Below are 20312 nucleotides of genomic sequence, written 5' to 3'. Positions count from 1 at the left end.
TCTCCCCAAAATATCCACAAAGAAGAAAATCCAGAGAAACAAAAAAAAAACTCTGTGGAGTGACGATATTCCTAAATGGACTTTATTTAAAAGTGTCAAAGTTCCAAAGGTACACTGAAATCATCCACATAAAAATAAATCATCCACATAAGAGCCTTAAAGGACCTAGTTCGCTAGGGATACAGGACCCAACACGGTTCGCGTTTCGACAAAAAGTCTTCTTCACTTCCGGCTCACCATACAATTGTTTCCCACGTACTCACCTTTATAGTACCCCCAGGGACCCCTGAAGAATAGGTGTTTGGTCCTGTATCCCTAGCGGACTAGGTCCTTTAAGGCTCTTATGTGGATGATTTATTTTATGTGGATGATTTCAGTGTACCTTTGGAACTTTGACACTTTCAAATAAAGTCCATTTAGAAACATCGTCACTCCACAGAGTTGTTTTTTTTTTTTTTTTTGGGGGGGGGTTGTTTTTTGTTTTTTTTTCTCCAAATCCCATACTCAACTATTCAAGTGTTATACCAGTACAGTCATTGAACCCCGATCCTCCCTTTCCCATTACTCTGTTCATAACTTTGTTCCCCTCAAACTGCTTTAATGTAGCATATACATTCTGTAATTCCTTATATTGTAAGTAGCCTTGAACCTATTTGGGCATAGTGCAACTCAGAAATATTGGATTAGAATAGATTTATAGAGGGGTTGTCCTCAATCCTTGGCTTGTGATAAAAGTATTTTATGAACTGATATCTAGCAAGGCTTTCTTTTCTGGGAGTACTCATGAGTGCTGAGTATCTTTTCTGCTGCCCACTAAAACTGACTCATGGTCCCCAAGTTTTAATGAAAGACCCCAGGCTCTGCAAACCAGTTCTGCCTTTGCACAGATTCTGTGGCTGGTGACAAAGACTTGGCTTTTGTGGGGTGGGTCCCTCAGTCATCATTACATCTCTGAAGAACGCACCAACATCTAGAGACATTCACCGGAAGTTGTTTTCCTTGTACATTGATTGTCCTTGCTGGACCCCACCACTCTTCCACAATCAGATCCAATTACCTGCATCTTCACCATCCATTATATCTCTTGCCTCTGTCAATCAGTACTGCCCAGGGCATGGAGCTTTCTAAAATAAATGTCTTGCACCCCTTTTACTGTAGATTGCCATTGGAAAAATGCAGAACCTGACAGACAGATGGCACTTATAGGAATATAAATATACTCCCCCTAATATTTGGTCCACACCAGGCAGTCACAGTTTCAGTTTGACCCAGATATTCAATGCCAGACCTAATCCATGAGCCTTTTTTTTTTTTTTTGGGGGGGGGGGGTTAGGAGGCATACTTGTGCTTATATGTTAGCATAGCTACATCATTATGAGCTAATTGATTGATGTGGGATTACCACATGCGTCCTTACAGCCTACAAAATAGATAACAATAAGTACTCATGTGGTCATTTTTATTAATGACCATGTCCTAATGGCAACATTAGCAACAACCAAAACAGAAGAAACAAACCACCATATGGTAGACACAGGAAAAAACACAGCAGGGTTGGCGGAGACATGGATCAAACTAGTTGCATTCCTTCAAAAAACTTTTATTAAATCACTAGTCTTTAAGCCCGTTACATTAACGGTTGCTAGAATATATGTCTGGCTGTCTTTCTTTCTTTCTGTCTCTCTCCCTCCCGCTGTCTTTCATTCTGTCTGTCTCTCTCCCTGGCCCCCTTTGTCTGTCTGTCTTTCTGTCTCCCTCCCTCCTGCTGTCTGTCTTTCTTTCTATCTGTCTCTCTCCCTGCCCCCTATGCAGCAGCAGCATTTCTTCCCCCCTACTTCCCTGTGCAGCAGCTGAAGCAGCAATCCCTCCCCCTCCATTTTCCTGTGCAGCAGCATTTACCTCCCCCCACCCCATTTCCCTGTGCAGCAGCAACAGCATTTTCATCCCCCCACTTCCCTGTGCAGCAGCTGCAGCAGCATTCCCTCCCCCTCTATTTCCCTGTGCAGCAGCATTTCCTTTCCCCCCTCACTTACCTGTGCAGCAACAGCAGCAGTATTTACCTCTCCCTTCACTTCTCTGTACAGCAGCAACAGCAGCAGTAGCGGTATTTCCCTTCCCCTCCACGTCCCTGTGCAGCAACAGTAGCATCTGCCCCTACCCACCCCCTCTTTCCCTTCCTGCGGTCTGGCCTGCTCCCTTAGTCCCTTGCCGTCCCCCTTCCTGTGGTTTAGCCTGCAGGATTAGTTTGAGCCTCGATGTGGCAGCTTCTCTCACAATTGCCTTCTCCAATGAAGGTGCGGCTCGTGAGAAGAGCTGCCACAGCGGCTTTTAACTAAAATAAACTTCGGCTGGTAGGGACGTATTTACTGGATGGAAGACTGTGCGAGGTGGAGCACAGGGAGGCCACAGCTAAGCACGCATGCGCTCTCCTTCTGGCCAGGGTCCTACGGATCACGTAGGTAAGAGTGCGTATGCGCACTTACCGTTTTATTATAGTAGATTAAAGGCCTGAATCAAACCTTTATTGATTTAATAAAAGCCTTTTGAAGGAACACAACTGGTTTGATCATTGCCTCCACCAACATTAGCATATAGCCATCAATACAAAAAAAAAGGATAATTGGCCATTTTATGGCTGCTGCAAAAATGGACTTAGCGCCTGAGAAAAATCCGTTTGTGGGCACACTAAGGCCACTTTTCACCGCACCTTAATATATGGGCCCTATGCCTCTTAATGGGCATTAACTAGTTAATTCCACTGAATATCTACATAGATATATTGTTCATTTTCAAAAAAGATAAACATCCAAAAGACAGCATAAACCAGCACTTGGACATTTTACTAGACAAAATGTTCAAGTGGGCATTCTCAAAAATGACTTTCTGGACATCTAGCAGGACTTCTAACCCACTGTGCATCCAGAGTAAAAAAAGGGTGTTATGGGAATCAGAGAATGGATGAGATTTGGGCGGGCTTTGACTTGGATATCCTGCAGCTAAAATCAAACCTTTCTCTGGCTGTCTTGGATAGAACTTTAGACGTTTTCACCTAGACTTGTTTGTGAAGCATCTAAGTGCCAAAAGGGTACTCAAACTGACCAGATGACCACTGGAGGAATTAAGTAAAGACCCCCACACACTCCTTCAAAGGTCACTGACTCCCATCCACCTCCAAAAATTGAATAAAACAGTACATACCTGGCTCTAGAACAGCAGCACTTGGTATGGGAAAGCCTAGTAGAGCATCACACAACTGTCTTAAGTAGTTAGGCTAGTGAACCATAGAGAGGAGAAGCCAGGCCCATAATCCACTCTAACTACTACTTTTATGGTGGACAGTATGAGCCCATTAAAACCCTACAATACTGCTGTATAGTTGCTACCTACAGACATAAGGGCTATTCGGATGGTGGACAGGTGGTTATAGTAGATTTTAGGGGAGTTTTGCAGGGCTCACCACACATTAGAAGGGGGTTATGGTGAGATGTACTTCTGGCACTGTTTATGTGAAGTTCACAGCAGTGCCTTCTAAGGTGGCCCAATGTTCTGTTGGCATATCTGGGTGGCCAGTCCATTAGAAGGTTGGCCCCTCCCATGTCCAAATGGGCTTCATTTGGCCATTTTCAACTTAGACGGTTTTGTGGTCGAAAATGGGGTATAAAGTTAGCCGTCCTGATGGACAAGACGTCCAACTAGATGATTTTCAAAAACAAAATTGGACATCCAGCATTTTTGAAAATGGGCACTTCTGGAAGTCTAATTTTGGACATCTAGCGAGAAATGTCCCCTCATAGTCTCTATGTATCTATATATGACTTCATTCTCTGAGGGGTCCTTTAACAAAACTATGGTAGAAAGTGGCCTTAGTGTACCCTTACATGAGGTTTTTTTTGTGCTTTAAAGCCATTTGTACTATAGCAGTAAAATGGCTGATATTCTATGTTTGCTATTAATGGCCATTTGCTAATATCTGAAAAAAAGTGGGGTGAAATCATTAACAATCAAAAAAGATCACACCTATATTGTTAATAAATACCAAAAAAGGTGGTAAAACTGAGCCTGCACAACTTTGCTCAAGATTGTTATTCAATTCAATTCAGCATGGTGAGACCTCAGACTCTTATACCCAATTCATTACAGAGCAGCCAGCACTGGTCCACTCAATGGGTTTTTCCATGTAATCGTGGGTTGATCACCACCTCCAACCTAACATGAACTCAATATCGTATTTAAAACAATAAATAGATGTCATAAATATATTATAAACTTTATAAATATGGAACTTAGGGCTCCTTTTATGAAGGCGCGTTAGCGGTTTAACACGTGTAATAGCACGCGCTAAACCATCGGCCGCACCAGCCACTACCGCCTCCTCTTGAGCAGGTGGTAGTTTTTCGGCTAGCGCGGGGGTTAGTGTGTGATTAAAAGTCGCGCACGCTAAAGCCGCTAATGCGGCTTCGTAAAAGGAGACCTTAGCTTCAGCCCAATCACAATCTCAATGGGGCCCGTTTCGCCATTAAGAAGCACCCATTAAAAACAATTACTGCATGAGCACGTACCACCACTCGTTTTGTAGGCAGTAAGGGTTCATACAGTAATCCTGCGCTAATCAGTTATCACATGGTAATGCAAATGAGCTAACAGGCTCGTGTAGACACACCCCACAACCCAAAAAGAAATATTTTATAGTGCGCGGATAGCATGCGCACAGTGGCGTAGCAAAGGTGGTTGGCGCTCTGGGCATCGCTGCACTGTGCCCCCCCCATACTCTTCCCTGCTTTTGAGTGCCCTTGCCACTCTGCCGCATGAGCACCCCCATGCACCACTTGAAATGTTCGCGGGCGCAAGCAGCATCTTCCACCTTCTGGCGTCATATCCTGGTCCCGTCACAAGGAAGTGATATTGGAAGGGAGCCGAGGCCAGCACAAGAAGCAAGTGGAAGATGGTGTGGTACACGTAGAGGAAGAGATGCACTGGCACCTTCCATGAAAATGGTGCCCTGGGTCTTCCACACGCTCCTCCTTACTGTGTCATTACATGTACACATTAGGGACTTATCACAGGATACCTGAGCATGTCCTAAAGTAAGCTGTTCTAAGCAGTAGTAAGCTTTTGAAAATTACTCTCCCTATGCCAGGGGTAGGCAATTCCGGTCCTCGAGAGCCACAGGCAGGTCAGGTTTTCAGGATATCTGCAATGAATATGTATGACTGCCTCCTTGAGATGCAAATCTATCTCATGCATATTTATTGTGGATATCCTGAAAACCTGACCTGCCTGTGGCTCTCAAGGACCGGAATTGCCTACCCCTGCCCTATGTGGTGTACCTTTCAGTTTCCATCCTTGAAATATATGAAATCATAGATATGTACCTATCTGTACGTATATGCCTATATTGCTTTATAAAATAGGCATGAAATATGTGAGTGCTTATACATTTTTTTGTGCCCTGTGATAAAATCACCTACCAGTTGTTGAATAATTCCAAAATATCTACTGGCTGTAATATTTATGCTACGTAATTTCCTATACAACGTAATCCAACTGATGGCATATCTCCTTTGCTAAATAAAGTGTAAATGTTTCTCCACTGGTCAAAGTGTTTCCTATTTTGTCACTTTTGTCAAAGCCTTTCTCATTTTTTCCAATATATCAGATTCCATTTAAAATATATATATATACACGCTTAAACACTTTGAGGGAAATTCTCTAAAAAGTGCCCAATTTTAAGTGGCAGAAGCATGTGCAATTGGTGGTATCTAGTCATTTATAGGCATAAGGAACCACTTATATGGAGAAATGATTCCTTTAGAATACGGACCAGTAGACCTGATTTGACAGTGTACACTTTGCCCATGGCCATATACATGGACAGAGTTTGGATGGCATTAGCAAGTATGTATGTAATTTATGCATATCCCCCCCTTGGATTCTATAAATGGTGCATGATCCTGAGATCCGCGCACAAATGAATTAAGGAACCGTTAACAATCAATTATTGATGTTAATAGGCTCTAATTTGGATTTGCGTTCTGATCTTGCCGCACGTGATTCTGTAAGATCCTTGCCCAAATTTTCTCCTGTGTAACCCACAGAGGGCGTGGCTAAGGGAGAAGCATGGATGGGTCAGGGCATTCTTAATAACTATGCACAGTGTTATAGTTGCATGCATGCATAGGATTTAGTTGGTATAAGTCCTTATACCCAAAGTTTGGTCCTGAAAAGCATTCTAATTGCTATTCTATAAAGAGCGCTCAGCCTGGAGAGCCCTATATAAAAATAGTGTGAATTTTTCTCAGTGCCTACTTTTCAGTACCATTTACAGAATCCATTCTATTCTTCCTAACTTCTAGACAGAGGCATGTATACCAGCATAGGGGTGGTATAACTGATCCCCACCTAAATGTAAGCATGTTTTCTTCTACTTATATCAGTATTCTGTAAAAAAATAAAAAGCAGGTCACCCACTTTTCTTTCAGAATAGATTTGAAATAAGAACTCACTTGTCCTTATATCCTAGGCATAGAATTACCCTCAAAGTGCCTTCTACATCAGCATATTATTTTCACTTATGACTTGGCTATTCTTTTCAAGAAAAAAAAAATCGTTATCACGATTTATCTAGGAAGAGCTTCTAAACATCAAGAATATTGTTGGGTTTTCGACTTTGACTTTCCAATCAACAAAGCAACCTGAAGGTCTCACAAAAATGCTGACGATTTGTGAAAGCTAAGAAAAAAAAGTTAACCTTTCAGCGCTTTGTTATGTCACAGCTATATTAATTGCTTTCTTACCTGCTGGGAAACGTTCTATTACGGGCTGGTTGTCCACTTGTAATGTGGCATTACCACCGCTTCTTGTAAACCGCACCACGTGGTACTTTCCATCATTGATGATTGCGTTGACTTCTTCAATTGAGATGTCATCGGTTCCGACATTAAATTTAACTCCAATTTTTCCTTGGTGCTGAAACGATAAAGGAGACCACTGGTTAAGGGGTTGTTTAAGCAGTTAGGCCTTAGGGCTTTCGTGAAACAAGCCCATGGTACGTCTCCTACTGATACTGCTATTGAGTGCTGCACGGTACTGAAATCACTGCCTTAACTTCACAAGAAGACCCTCACGGGTGGGGTGGTCAGGAGGTTATGCTCTATACAGACAGATCCTGAAACTGTGCTTTCAGAGGCTGGTAATAATAATGAATAGAAAGAGCAGTGAAGTAAAGAAAACAAAAAGGTCTGAGTTCAGGACAAGAGCAGAAAGTAGAAAAGTCCCATGAAGGCAAATTTATAAGGGAGAAATCTAGTGTAAGCACATTTTCCTTTGGAGATCTTGAGGTAAAACCAAGAGACTGTTCATCTAATGCAGGGGTAGGGAACTCCGGTCCTCGAGAGCCGTATTCCAGTCGGGTTTTCAGGATTTCCCCAATGAATATGCATTGAAAGCAGTGCATACAAATAGATCTCATGCATATTCATTGGGGAAATCCTGAAAACCCGACTGGAATACGGCTCTCGAGGACCGGAGTTCCCTACCCCTGATCTAATGTATCATTACTATTAGAATTCACAAAAAATGGATGAAATGTTTTTCAATTTTTGCCATATATCTTCATTAATCTTTGTTTATTTTTAAATTATTTTTTATTCCTCTTCATGTAGCTAGACAGGAAGAAAGGACCTCAGACAGGTTACTGGTGCTTGCTTACAAATCAGCCAGAACAGCTGTTCAGCTGGGTGAAACCATATTGTAATCATTGGTCCTCCTCCTTAGCTACTTTAATGTGCAAATTCAGCAAATCAATCTGTTAAAAAAATTTTAATAATTTTTTAAAATATTTTTAATAATTTCAATTATCAAGGTCACCTATCTCATTGTTTTAGTGCTGATTCTGATGGGCCCGTTTCGCCCACTGCTTCTTCAGAGAATCAGTTCAAAAGGCCATGGATGGAAACATACCAGTCTGCTTGTTACATTGCAGTCATAAGTGCAATTCAAAAGGACACCAGCTTTTGGGCTCTTGAGTCTCAAAATGCACCACAGCTTACATGACCGCTGCTATCATGCTGAAAATAATTCTCTGAAGAAGCAGTGGGCGAAACGGGCCCATCAGAATCAGCACTAAAACAATAGATAGGTCTTTAGGTCTTTTTTTTTTAATCTTAAAATTGGATTGCTGGTTAATATTAGTCTGTAAAGTTTTCCACAGTTGATAAGCCCATATGGAGTTAAAAGATCTATTGTATCTTATATTTTTAATGGGCGGATACCGAAAAGTGTCATTATTTCTCAGATTGAAAGATAGATTATTAGAAAAATTAAAGAGTTGAGGCATATAATCTGGAGTTTCCCCAACACATATTTTAAAATGTAATATAAAGCTATATTTCTAAATGTACATGCTTGGTTTCAACGCTACTTTTGAATGACTTTCTACTATACATTAATTTTAAAAAGACCTTTTCACCTAATTGACCAGTAACACCAATTTTTTAAGATATATAATGCCTGTTTCCACTGGATGATGCCAAAGAAATAGGTGCCCTACTGTACTTACATGTGTGCATTTCTAAACTAATGATCCTTGAAGAAAATTAAATAAAATGTTACTGCTTCAGTGTTCCCTCTTAGTCTATCTGAAACTAATTTAGAGATGGGGACCCCAGGCTTATGTTAATTTGAGTAAGATTTCTGGCATATGTAGACGGCAGGTGGAAACGACATTTGACGTACAGCTGAATTCGACACATATGAAAAAGTTGGAAATGATTCCTGAGGAATATATAATTTTGCCATTCATCACACGTCCGTTTAAATCAGGAGTTGGAAGTGACTCTCTATCATCCCCCCTTCCCCCCACACTTTTTACTAAGCCACGGTAGAGGTTTCTACCGTGGCCCGGAGTGCTAAATGCTCCGACGTTCATAGAATTCCTATGAACATCGGAATTGGAGCATTTAGCGCTCTGGACCGTGGTAGATATCTCTACTAGAGAATGACACAAGGAAAAAATCTGTCCCCGTCACTGGACCACTGTCCCCTTCACTGCCCCATCCCCGCCATCTACTTCACTGCCCCGTCCCCGAACCCGCTGTCCCCTTCACCACCCCATCCCCTTTACCGCTCTGTCACCACAGTATCCTCCCTTCCTTCTCTCCACCTCACTGCCCTTCAGCAGCCCGAGAATTTCCCCCTTACCTTCACAGCGTAAAGAAACTTAAGGGAGGGAAGACGCGCGGCCCCTTCCCTCCCTACCTACGGCCAAATCTATCTCCCTCTCTCCTTCCCTTAACTTCGCAGCGCTTTAGAAAATAAACTGATGCCGGTGAAGCCTGCCTGTGCCGCCATGCAGTCGCGTGTGTGTGGGCGGAAGCTTCTCTTCGGACAATTGCCATTTTATAAACACAAATAAAACAGAGCAAGGTTCAACAAAACCCATCTCCCCTCCCTTTCACAAATATCCCCTTCACTATTGTGAAAACTGAACAAATCAAATTACTACCGAATGCTACATAGAAAAATCAAGCTAACAGAATACTTTAGTCACACTTGGCAAGAATAATGTTAGGGGAGTGCAACTAGGGCAACTGTCCCCTGGTCAGAGAGAGAGAGCCCTAAGCCAGCTGGAAACTAAAGAAGCACAGCCTGGACTTTGCGGTCCCCAGTTATGTCTAATACCAGCTCTAGCAGGATATATATTTCAAATCTGAAATATTCTAATCACAAAATATAAATAATTTTTTTTTTTCTTTTTGTTCTCTGGTAATTTTATTCTTCAAATCACATTGGTCTAAGGCTTTGTTTTAGGTTCCTTCTGTCTTCATCATGGCATGGCTGGCTCCTGAAGGTAAAATAGGCGCAAGAGGAGCTGGGGAGAAGATGCCGAGAATGACACGGGCGCAATTTTTTTTACCGCAGGAGTAAGACTTTTCACCGCTCTCACGGGGAGGTAAAAGGTCTTGTCCTCCATTCCTGCAGTAAACCAATTGCAAATGTCTCCATTCCTGTGGATTTACTGCGGTGACCCGCGGTTTACCGCGGTAAATAGTCCCTGTATCATTCTCTAATCTCTACCATGACTTAGTAAAAGAGGGCTTATAAATCTCTGGTCAGACCTGATTAAGACTACTGTGTACAATACTGGAGACTGCACTTTCAAAAAGATATTAGTAGGATGTAGTTGGTCCAGAGGACAAATATTAAAATGGTCAGTTATGTAGTAAGGGGAGGGAGGTGAGGGGGGGGTCCACCCTAGGCACCATCTTGCTCAGGGTGTCGGTACCCCTCTTCCTCTCCATCTCCACTGTCCCACTCCTCCCCCTGCTGTGCACACACTCCTTCCCCGTGCCTTTTTAACTTTGGCGTGAGCAGCCATTAACTTGCTGCCCGCGTCATCTTCGGCGCTCTGTCTGACCTGTGCATGGGAAGTAACATCAGAGAGAGCGCTGAAGCTGATGCGGGCAGTAAGTTGGCGATTGTGCGCGCTGATGTTAAAAAGTACGGGGAAGGGATATGCGCGTGTGGGGTAGGGGACAGAGAAGGGCGACGCTCACCCTCTCTACGCCACTGGTCAGTGGTATTCATCATAAAGATTATGGGGACCTATAAAGATCAGTATGTATACTTTGGAAGAAATCAACGAGCAAAATTGAGGACTTTACTGAATGAAAATACGTAGGGCGTTCTGCAATTCTGGTCACAAGTCATATTTCTAAAAGATAAGTGCTTGACTTTTTACACTTATTTATTGATTATTTATCGCATACAGCACTTTATACAGACTTGTAGTACCTTTGTTCTGATGGTATACACTTAACTATTGCTCGATGAAAGAAACCCTATATACCTGTAGAAGTTTTCTCTCAAACACTTACGTGTTTGAATAAACACAGGTCTCTGAGAACTTTAGAGTGTATTTCATTTGCAAGTATTTTCATTCAGTAAAGTCCTCAATTTTGCTCGTTGATTATATTTGGATAGAGGACTTTGTCCATTTTTGATTTGAGTTTGTTACTTTGGAAGAAAGACAGCAAAGAGGAGCTGTGATAGAGATATTTAAATACCTCCTCAACATAAATGCACAGGAGGACAGTCTCTTGCAATTGAAAGGAAGCTCTGAAATGAGGGGAGCATGGGGACCTTTGTGAAAGACAATGTCAATTGCATAGAAGGGCAGAGTTTCTGAATAATCAAGTAATTTTTTGAATTTTCCAAAATCCCCCTTATAGGTCGTTTTGCTAACGTGCGCTAACCAATTTAACGCGTGCAAACTGAATTAGTGTGTTAGCATTTAGCATGTGCTAATTCGGTTAGCGCACCTTAATAAAAGAGGGAGGATTAGTCTTTCCAGTTGAGATGTTATTCAAGTATCTGCCTGGAGAAACACATCCCCTAGTTGTGATACCCAGTATTTGAGCGTAGCAGGCCATTCAGGAGTTAGAAGTCAATAACCAGACCGGATCGGAGAAGAAATGAACAGAATTCTTAGAGCCCAATATTCAAACCGCAGGCGACAACCCAGCTATCTCCCAATCAGTAGTGAATTTCATGGGGGGGGAGGGGGAGTTGGCAGCTAGAAACATAGCCAGTTAAGCTGACTGGATAACTTATAGCGGCCAAAGATAGATCTGATATTTATCCAGGTCTATCTGGCTACTAAACTTAGCCAGTCAGCCAATGAATATTGGTGCTAACTGGTTATATCACACTACATAGCTGGTGACCAGGCTATCGGCTAACTGTAAATATTCCTCATATATATAATCCAAAGGCTGAATATGCTCAGAGACATAGAGGCAAAAACAAGGGGTATTTACCCCAAGAATATCACTTCACCACCCAATCATTGCATTTGCTTAAAGTGCCTTTAAACACCTTTGAGTGCTGTATATCCCAGTCTAATCGGGTGTCAGGTCAGAAGCGCGCCGGGACAAAGGCGCGCCCAGACAATTGAGCGCAGTGCGCGCCGCCGCACCGCTCTAAATTACTGTTTTTAGTGCTCCGACGGGGGGGGCGTGGGGGGAACCCCCCCACTTTACTTAATAGACATTGCGCCGCGTTGTGGGGGCGTTGTGGGGGGTGTAGGGGGTTGTAACCCCCCACGTTTTACTGAAAACTTCACTTTTTCCCTGTTTTTAAGGAAAAAGTTCAGTTTACAGTAAAATGTGGAGGGTTACAACCCCCCAAACTCCCCATAACGCCGGCGCGATGTCTATTAAGTAAATTGAGGGGTTCCCCAACAAAACCTCCCATTGGAGCCCCTAAAAACTGTAATTTAGAGCGGCGCTGCGCTCAATTGTCAGTGCGCGCATTTGTCTTTCGCACCGTTGTCTATGAACCGTCTAATCGTTTTCAAAAAGTGTTCAATTAGAATGACAAGACAAGTTCTCCCCGTGCCTTACGATCTGCTGACCAAAAACTCCTTTTCATTCCCTCCATAAAAGAATCTTACTATACTAGGAAAACAAATTTTGCTATAACAGCCCCTACACTATGGAATTCTCTCCCTCAATCTCTTCGAGACGAAATTCATTTACCTAAATTTAAAACTAATCTTAAAACTTTCCTATTCAAGGATGCCTTCAATAAATCCTAATCTTTTATATCCACTTACCTACTCATCCTTTTCAAAAAATATCTTTTTATTTCTGCGCATATCATTTATACCATGCACCCTTGTCCTTCATGTTCTATCCCTTCCCCCTATCTCATTTCCTCAAATATTATGTAACTTTTTCCCTCCTTCCCAACTTTCCTCACAGTCACGTTTGTCAGTATATGTCTTATGTGTTTTTTATTAATTTTTCCAATACACTATTAACTAGTTCTAACTTTTCTCCTTATTAATTTCTTGTTTTTTTTAAGAATTGTTAACCGGTCAGATATTTGTTTTATGATCGGGATATCAAAAATCAATAAACTTGAAACTTGAAACTTAACTTTGTCAGAGGTTCCGACAGGCTAAACTTGTTTCGCTCCTGCCTCGGGGAACCAAAAAGAGATTTAATCGATTATAAAGATGGTATAGGCTCTGCTAGGAACTCAAAACAGCTTCACAAGCATACATTTTCTTCAAGACTAATGCACATTCATCTGTCAGAAAACATTTGATTCAGATATATATATATTTTTTTAATTGTGATTTTATTTTCATTTTCATCTTAATTATATTTGCAATATTTTGGCTTTGATCTTTATCGCTAGCTCTGCACATCACATCAGAATTGCATTATTTCAGCACTTATTTCTAAGATGAATTGTGAATATGGCACAATTACTCTGAAACCGTTTAAGAGCATATGGTGTAGACTAGTCTTCAAGGCGTGATGCATCCACTCGGCATCCTAAATGCAAATCACAAAAGAGAATGCAGAATGCTCTAAAAACCACAATTTAAAGGCTCCTTTTACAAATCTGCAGTCTTTCCCGTGTGCTTAGGCCATTTCGACAGCAGCCGGAAAATAGTTGCTTTTACCTTTTCCAAATTTATGACTATGAGCTAATGTTGCCATTAATGCTGGGCTATTATTAAAAATTAGAGCTTGAGGCCTTACTGAAACCTATTTTCTAGGCGGTAAGAACTCACACGCTAATCCCACGCTTATCACAGCATTGTAAAGGGAGCCCTAAATAATCTGATCTTAGTCAACCATATCATCTTCAGAAAACCAACAGATAAGTATGTCCTTGCCAAGGTCATTTAAGGGGGAAATTCATGAAGGGGTGCGAACCGATTTAGCACATGCTAAATGCAAAGATGACCATTATATTCCTACCATTGTAAGACCCACCCTATAATGACCTCTTAAGCCCCAAGCCTCCATCCTACCCCTGGCCCCCCAACCCCACCATAAAGACCCCTCTGATCCCATAACAACATAAGAGCATAAGAATTACTATACTGGGACAGACCGAAGGTCCATCAAGCTCAGTATCTTGTTTCCAACAGAGGCCAACTCAGGTCCCAAGTACCTGGCTGAAACCCAAAGAGTATCAACATTCCAGAGCTGTCATAAAGCCTCATTCCACCAATGTCTAAGAGTCAAATTCATCAGTGATGTTACAATGGCTTGATTATCCTATACTTGACTCACATAAGAACATAAGAATTGTCATAATGGGACAGACTGAAGGTCCATCAAGCCTAGTATCCTGTCTCCAACAGTGGCCAACCTAGGTCTCAAGTTCCTGGCTAGATCCCAACTAGTAAAACAGTAAATATTCGGCAGAGTTAGTACAGTGTACTGTGAACTTGAGGAATTGGGGTTTGATTCTCTTTGTGACTCTGGGCAAGTCACTTAACCCTCTACAACGTGACATAATCAGGCTCAAGGAATGGGCATTGACATGGAAGATGAGGTTGAACATGGATAAGTGTAAAGTGATGCATGTCGATAAAGAAAATCTCATGCACGAATACAGGATATCCGGGGCGGTTCTTGGAGAGACCTCCCAGGAAAGGGACTTGGGAGTTCTGATCGACAAGTCAATGAACCTGTCCACGCAATGTGCGGCGGTGGCGAAAAAGAAGAACAGAATGCTAGGAATGATAAAGAAGGGGATCACGAACAAATCGGAGAAGGTTATCATGCCACTGTACCGGGCAATGGTGCGCCTTCAGCTGAAGTACTGCGTATAGCACTGGTCGCCGTACATGAACAAGGACACGGGTACGACTCGAAAGGGTCCAGAGAAGAGCGACCAAGATGGTTAAGGGGTTGGAGGAGCTGCCGTACAGTGAAAGATTAGAAAAACTGGGTCTCTTCTCCCTCGAACAGAGGAGATTAAGAGAGGACATGATCGAAACATTCAAGATACTGAAGGGGATAGACTTAGTAGATAAGGACAGGTTGTTCACCCTCTCCAAGGTAGGGAGAACGAGAAGGCACTTGCTAAAGTTGAAAGGGGATAGATTCTGTACAAACGTATGGAAGTTCTTCTTCACCCAGAGAGTGATAGAAAACTGGAACGCTCTTCCGGAGTATGTCATAGGGGAAAATACCCTCCAGGGATACAAGACAAAGTTAGACAAGTTCCTGCTGAACAAGAACGTGCACTGGTAGGGCTAATCTCAGTTAGGCACTGGTCTTTGACCAGAGGGCTGCCACATGAGCGGACTGCTGGGCATGATGGACCACTGGTCTGACCCAGCAGCGGCAATTCTTATGTTTTTATGTTCCATTATCCCAGGTGCAAAAGCTTAGAATATGAGCCCACTAGGGACAGATAAATATAAACTATATCAAATCCACGATCTTTTACCATCCCCCACCCCCCAACTCCCATAAATGTTCTTTTAGTTGTTCAAGTCCTTTATAAATTACATTCATAATGTATATAACCAGTGATCCTTTTAAAGGAACCACTGTGATACTCACAGCCAATGAGAAGAACAACTGTTGCAAATAATTTCTCCAATGAAGGAGCCAGGCTTTTTATAAATACTGTGCCATTCGTTAGTTTTCATTAGTTCTCTGACTAACTTCCTTTATTAATCCTAGCGGTGATGATATAAATCCCCTCCTGTGGCACCATCTGGCCAAAGCTGAATTAAATCTTCCTTTGCCCTTCTGCATCTGGCAAAGAGTTTGCCTGAAACAGGAAAGGTGGAATGTGCTCTAATCTTTGCACTGGAGTAAGGCAAGATTGAGAGCAATTGGAAAGTTTTGAAATTCAACTAACTCCTGTGGCATATAACAGATAATGTATTTATGTATATGTTTGGTTTAGGAATCACATTTCTGTAACATAGAAACATGATGGCAGATAAAGGGCCAAATGGCCAATCTAGTCTGCCCATCTGGAGCATCCATTATAACCCTAACACATCCCATGTGTCTGTCCCATACTTTCTTGAATTCAGACACGGTCTTTGTCTCTACATACTCTACGGGAGACTATTCCATGCATCTACCAACCTTTCTGTAAAAAGTATTTCCTTAGATTATTTCAGAGCCTATCACCTCTTAACTTCGCCCCATACCCTCTCACACTAGAGCTTCCTTTCAAAAGAAAGAGATTTGCCTCATGCCTATTTATGCCACATAGGTATTTAAGCATCTCTATCATATCTCCCCTCTCCCGTCTTTCCTCCAAAGTATACATATTGAGTTCTTTACGTCTGTCCCCATATGCCTTATGACGAAGATCACCAACCATTTTAGTAGCCTTCCTCTGGATCAACTTCATTCTGTTTATGTCTTTTTGAGGCTGTGGCCTCCAGAATTGTACACAAAATTCTAAATAAAGTTTCTTATATGGGGGCATCAATACCTCTTTTTTTCTACTGGTCATACCTCTTCCTATGCACCCTAGCATCCTTTTAACTTTCGCCTTTTCAACCTGTTTGGCCACCATAAGTTCATCACATACTATCACTCTCCTCTTTCATGAACAAAAGTTCACCCCCTAAACTGTACCGTTCTCTCAGGTTTTTGCAATTTCATAGTATTAAATTTTAGGTGTCAAATTTCAGACCATTCCTCAAGTTTCACGAGGTCTTTCCTCGTGTTATTCACACCATCTGGGGTGTTTACTCTATTGGAGATTTTGGTATCATCTGCAAAGAAGCAAATCTTACCTGACAGCCCTTTAACAATATTGCTTACAAAAATGTTAAAAAGAATAGACCCAAGAACAGACCCTTGAGACTCAACCAGTTCCTGACCCAGTCTGTCACTTTGGGACACATACCGAGTGCACTCAGTTTATTTATTAGACGCCTGTGTGAAACACCGTCAAAGGCTTTGCTAAAATCTAAATGCACCACAACTAGCACACTCCCTCTATCCAGTTCTCTGGCCACCCAAAGAAATTGATCAGATTTGTCTGACAAGACCTGCCTCTAGTGAATTTATGTTGCCACGGGTCCTGTAATCAACTAGATTCCAGGAACATCACTATTCTTAGTTTTAAAAGTATTTCCATTAACTTATTTACAACAGATGTCAGACTTACCGGCCCAAATGTAGCTCTTTACTTCTTCCTTACTTCTACTTTTTGGGAGAAGGACCACATCTGCCCTTCTCCAGTCCTCTGGCACCACTCCTGATTCTAGAGAAGCTTCAAAAAGGTCAGCCAGCAGAGCCACCAGGACATCCCTGAGTTCTTTCAATATCCTCGGAAGTCCACCATCCAGCCCCCATCATTTGATTCACCTTTTAGTTTAGCTAGCTTCTCAGAAAAGGGTCTACCACACCTCCATCCCTATTTGTGCTCAGCTGTGAACCTAGAAAATAAATATTTGGTAAGCAATTCAACTTTACCTTTCTCAGCTTCTACTTATTTCTCCTCTTCATATTTGAGTCTCACTACGTCACTTTTGCACTTCTTCCTATCACTAATATGTCTAAAAAATATCTTGTTCCCCCAATTTTACCATGGTGGGTATTTTTTTTTTTTTCCATTTGCATCTTTGCTTTCCTGACTGTTCAACCAACCTCTTTTACCTGTACCAGATATTTTTGCCTGTTTTCCTCTTCCTGCAATCTTTTGTAGTTTAAGAAAGCAAACCTCTTTATCTTTACCTTCTCAGCTACTACTTTGGAAAACCAAAGCAGCCTTCTTTCCCTCTTACTTTTATTACTTTCCTTGCAAAATAACTTGTTGCTCTTTTCAGTTTTATCCACCGCTTTCCTACTTCTTCCAGATGTTCTCATCCAAACAATTTTTTGATCATGAGCCCCATATCATATATGAAATATGTTGCACGTATCTCACACACATTAGTCATTGGTGAAATAAAGTTAATACTTTCATTATCACAATTTCATTTTGTTCTTCTACAGGATGGTACAGAAGGGAAAAGGGAGCCATGAAGTTTGCTATCCCAAGAATTTGGCAGGAACCCACTGACTACTCAAGCAACTGGCAAGCATGCATCTGCAATCACATATCCAGACATTCCTTCATCCATCTCGCCAGTGCCACATTGCCTGAGCTCCCCATACCCACTCACCCAGAGGGCAGCTGCCTTCAGAAGAGAGCAGCAAGTCAGAGAGTGAGGGAGACATTGCAGATCCAATTTACAATATCAGTGGTGCAGCTGATGACAGAAACCCATAATATCCAAACCAAAAAGACCTCAACAACTTGATCAAAGATCTTGGTCTCACCAAGTCCAAAGCCAAGCTTTTGACATCTAGGCTCAAGCAGTGGAACTTGTTGGATGAAAGTGTGCAAGTCACAGATCAGAGGAAGCATCACCAACCTTTTTCCACCTTTTTCATCCATTAAGATGGGCTCTGCTTCTGCCACAATGTGACCAGTCTGTTTGAGGCAATTGGAAAGAGTAGTGTCTCTTCATTGATAGCTCACCAAGGAGCATCACAACTATGCTGCTCCATAACAGGAACAAGTACTCATCTCTTCCAATGGCTCACTCAGTGCACCTCAAAGAAGATTACATCCGCATCAAGACTTTACTAAGTGCCTTGAAGTATGATGAGTACAGCTGGGAGGTCATCGGACACTTCAAAATGGTGGCATTTCTAATAGGTCCCCAAGACAGTTTTACCAAGCTTCCCTGCTATCTCTGCCTTTGGGACAGCAGGGACACAAAGACACACAGGACTGGCCACAGCAGACCGAGTTCTCTGTGGGGAAAACCAGCATCAAATGGGAACCCTGGAAGGCGTTGATGCCACCACTGCACATCAAATTGGGCCAAATGAAACAATTTGTCAGGGCACTGGATAAGCAGTCGGCAACTTTCAAGTACCTTCAAGACATCTTCCCTAATCTGCCTGAGGCAAAGGTCAAACCTGGTGTCTTTGTCGGACCACAGATAAAAATAATCCTGGAGTGCAAGGATTTTCCCAAGAAGCTAAGTAGGAAGAAGAATGTGTCTTGGAACAGCTACGTCACAGTGGTTCAGGGCTTCCTGCAGTAGCCACGTCCATAGTGGCATTAGGCGGCTTAAAGGCCCAAATTCTGTAACCGGTGCCTAAGGTCAGGCACCTATTTCAGAGGCGCCCAACTAGACAGGTGCCTATCTAAATTGAATAACAAGCGCAATCAAGCTTTCTAAATCAGCAATAATTGAAACTTGGGCATCTATCAAGAAAGAGCGATTCTGTAACAAGGCGCCTCTAAAAATTTAGGCATCCTTCATAAAAATAGGCAGCATGCATGCTAGGCGTGGGTGTGGCTACCTTAGGGTGTTAGGCGCCTTACTGCAGAATCGTTGTTCTTAAGCGTGCTTAAGTGCTCGCATGTCCACCTAACTTTTAGTTGTGCCTAGAGCTGGCCTATTGATTGGGTGCCTCCAAAATAGGTGCCGCTCAGCGTGATTCACTAAACAGCACCCAATTTTACTTGAATCGCGCTGAACGGTGCCTATTTCGGAGCCTAACGTTTGGCCGCTTCTTATAGAATTTGCCCCAAAGTGCCTACGGAGGCATGATTCCAGCAATAATATTTTAGGTGCAACTAGGCACCTTGAAACTCCCCCCCCCTTTTTATTTTATGAAGCCACATTGGCATTTTTTATTGCCAGTCTCAGTGATAGAAGTTCCAATGAACGTAGCAATTATTTTACTGCCGTGGCCAATGATAACAAATGCTTACGTGACTTCATAAAACAGTGAGGGGGGGAGGGGGTTACTGAGCTTGTACATCTACCAGTGCCTAAAAATTGGCACCGGTTAGAAAATCCGAGCCTTGGTCTTTAATATTAAAAAAAAAATAGGCTGGAAAATCCTGGGTTTTCCTTTTCTGACTTATCTAATCTAATCTAATCCTTAGGTTTGCATACCGCATCATCTCCACGTTCGTAGAGCTCGACGCGGTTTACAGTAGGAGAAATAGGAAGGAACTACAACAGAGGATTAGAGGTAGAAGTGTGAAGAAAATTTAGAGGACTTGAGAAGCCAAGATATAAGAGTTTCCTTGATTCCTAAGTTGGAGGGAGACTTACATTTTTTGAGAAAAGCCAGGTTTTCAGATGTTTGCGGAAAACTTGGAGAGAGCTCAAGTTCTGAAGAGGGGAGGTAAGGTTGTTCCAGAGCTCAGTGATTTTGAAGTGGAGGGAGGTCCCTAGCTTTCCTGTGTGGGAAATGCCTTTTAGCGAGGGGAAGGATAGTTTTAATTTGTGGGAGGATCTGGTGGTATTAGGGTTTGAGGAATTCCAAGAAAGAGGGATAAAGGGAGGGAGGATACCATGTAGGATTTTGAAAGTTAAACAGGCGCATTTATAGTGGACCCTGGCGATTATCGGAAGCCAGTGGAGCTTGGCCAGAAGCGGGGAGACATGGTCAAATTTACTTTTTTAATACTTATGTATTTATTATTAGGATTATAGCTGAAGGTGAGTT

General features: G+C 42.2%; 1 protein-coding gene across 1 annotated transcript in view; it reads right to left on the bottom strand.

The window, feature by feature from the left end:
- NRXN1 (neurexin 1) overlaps positions 1–20312 on the bottom strand; it is a 1819236-nt gene that overhangs the window by 260937 nt on the left and 1537987 nt on the right. Inside the window, 1 exon segment of the mRNA XM_033938516.1 lies at positions 6795–6966. Within this exon segment, the coding sequence (XP_033794407.1) occupies positions 6795–6966 (172 nt within the window).

The sequence above is a fragment of the Geotrypetes seraphini genome, chromosome 3 (genome assembly GCF_902459505.1).
Source record: "Geotrypetes seraphini chromosome 3, aGeoSer1.1, whole genome shotgun sequence".
In the NCBI taxonomy this organism is placed as follows: domain Eukaryota; kingdom Metazoa; phylum Chordata; class Amphibia; order Gymnophiona; family Dermophiidae; genus Geotrypetes; species Geotrypetes seraphini.
The sequence above is the reverse complement of the archived record's forward strand: the minus strand, read 5'-3'. Positions and strand labels throughout refer to the sequence as shown.